Source organism: Alosa alosa, chromosome 19 (assembly GCF_017589495.1).
Source record: "Alosa alosa isolate M-15738 ecotype Scorff River chromosome 19, AALO_Geno_1.1, whole genome shotgun sequence".
Taxonomy (NCBI): domain Eukaryota; kingdom Metazoa; phylum Chordata; class Actinopteri; order Clupeiformes; family Clupeidae; genus Alosa; species Alosa alosa.
Genome location: NC_063207.1, coordinates 1,495,028 through 1,496,287, shown reverse-complemented (window position 1 = coordinate 1,496,287; position 1,260 = coordinate 1,495,028). Strand labels below are relative to the sequence as shown.

General features: G+C 48.1%; 1 protein-coding gene across 1 annotated transcript in view; it reads right to left on the bottom strand.

Moving 5' to 3' along the window:
- The window catches only part of LOC125284595 (Krueppel-like factor 6), a 4,183-nt gene extending 3,091 nt beyond the window's left edge, over positions 1-1,092 (bottom strand). The window contains exon 1 of the mRNA XM_048228597.1: positions 756-1,092. Within this exon, the coding sequence (XP_048084554.1) occupies positions 756-857 (102 nt within the window). The 5' untranslated portion in view covers positions 858-1,092. The remainder of the gene's footprint in view (positions 1-755) is intronic.
- Positions 1,093-1,260: the final 168 nt, after the last annotated feature.

Sequence of the window (1,260 nt, the reverse complement as noted above, 5' to 3'; positions counted from 1 at the left end):
GTCAGTGATTGAGCAATGATCTCGGAGACCTTTAACTTCAGGGTAGTGAAAGCTCTTCCATCTAGTGGAACTTCCTCCTTCTATTCCTCCAACACTCTGTGCTCGCATCTCAAACACTGAAATTAAATGAATTCGGTGCAGTAAACTCGTATTTAACTTCGGTGCATTAAACTCTTACCAAATCGTTTCAGAAGTGTATCAATCTCGTAAAGGAGGGTTTTAAATACAGTTGTTTGCTCAATTCCGGAGATATAGCCTACACGTCTATGTCGTACTAGCGATTGTATTTGCGTGCCCGTGTTTTAGGGACACTGAAAATGGGCTTCAATGGCCTCTTAGCCAGACGGACCTGCAGAGCAAATCCCAAATTTGCAAAGGTTCACATGGGCATTCCCAGACTACTAAACATGACAGCCGGGCGGTTATGAGCAGCCTCGTCCTCCACGCGGATTCCGTGGGACAGCGTCAAGGCGCAGTGGAAGCGCTCCCGAGCCAAACTAAACTTTAGGCTACATACACGCACTTGCCTCGGAGTCCGTTCAATTTAAATACCCTCGTGCGCCCGAGCGGAGAGCGCGTCATCGTCAGAAAGAGTAGCCTGCCCTAGGCTAAGATGACAACGCGTTCCCCCCTTCAAAGTGGTATATTTGAAGCGACTTCTAAACGCATGTAACAGAAAAGGAAGGGAATTGGTGAAGTTTAAACGCAATTGAGCATCGCTGCTCCCTGAAGAATACGAGTCAACCATAGAATACCTGCTGCCAGTTGTCCTCTAAGGATGGGAGTGCGGAGAAATATCCAGTGTCATGTACTGTCTGGAGCTCGTTAAAGATGCTGCACATCGGGATCACGTCCATGTCAGCGTCCCGCGCGCAGCCGAAGCACTTTTCTCAGCACTTTTAATTAATTAATTAAATAATCAATGAATTACTCCGTAATATAGTTACACTCCGAACTCCGTTGCAGATCTTCATATGCACTCGTGGTTGGTGTGTTCTCCGTCTCAAGTTCACGTTCTTTTAGAATGTTCGTGCGCACGCACTAGTCGCGCCAGTCCGCGGACGGAGTCTGTATTTGCCAAACAGAGCACGGTGCGTGTGGCGTGCGCGCTCAGCTTCCCACTTCTTAGTCAGACGTTCCAGCCTCCCCCCACATGGTAAACCGACGGCTACGTATTAGCCAATCCCGAAGCTTGACTCAAATCATTTTTTGACGGGAGTTGTCTACCCTGCTCTGGTTGGTCGATTTCTATATCAGCTT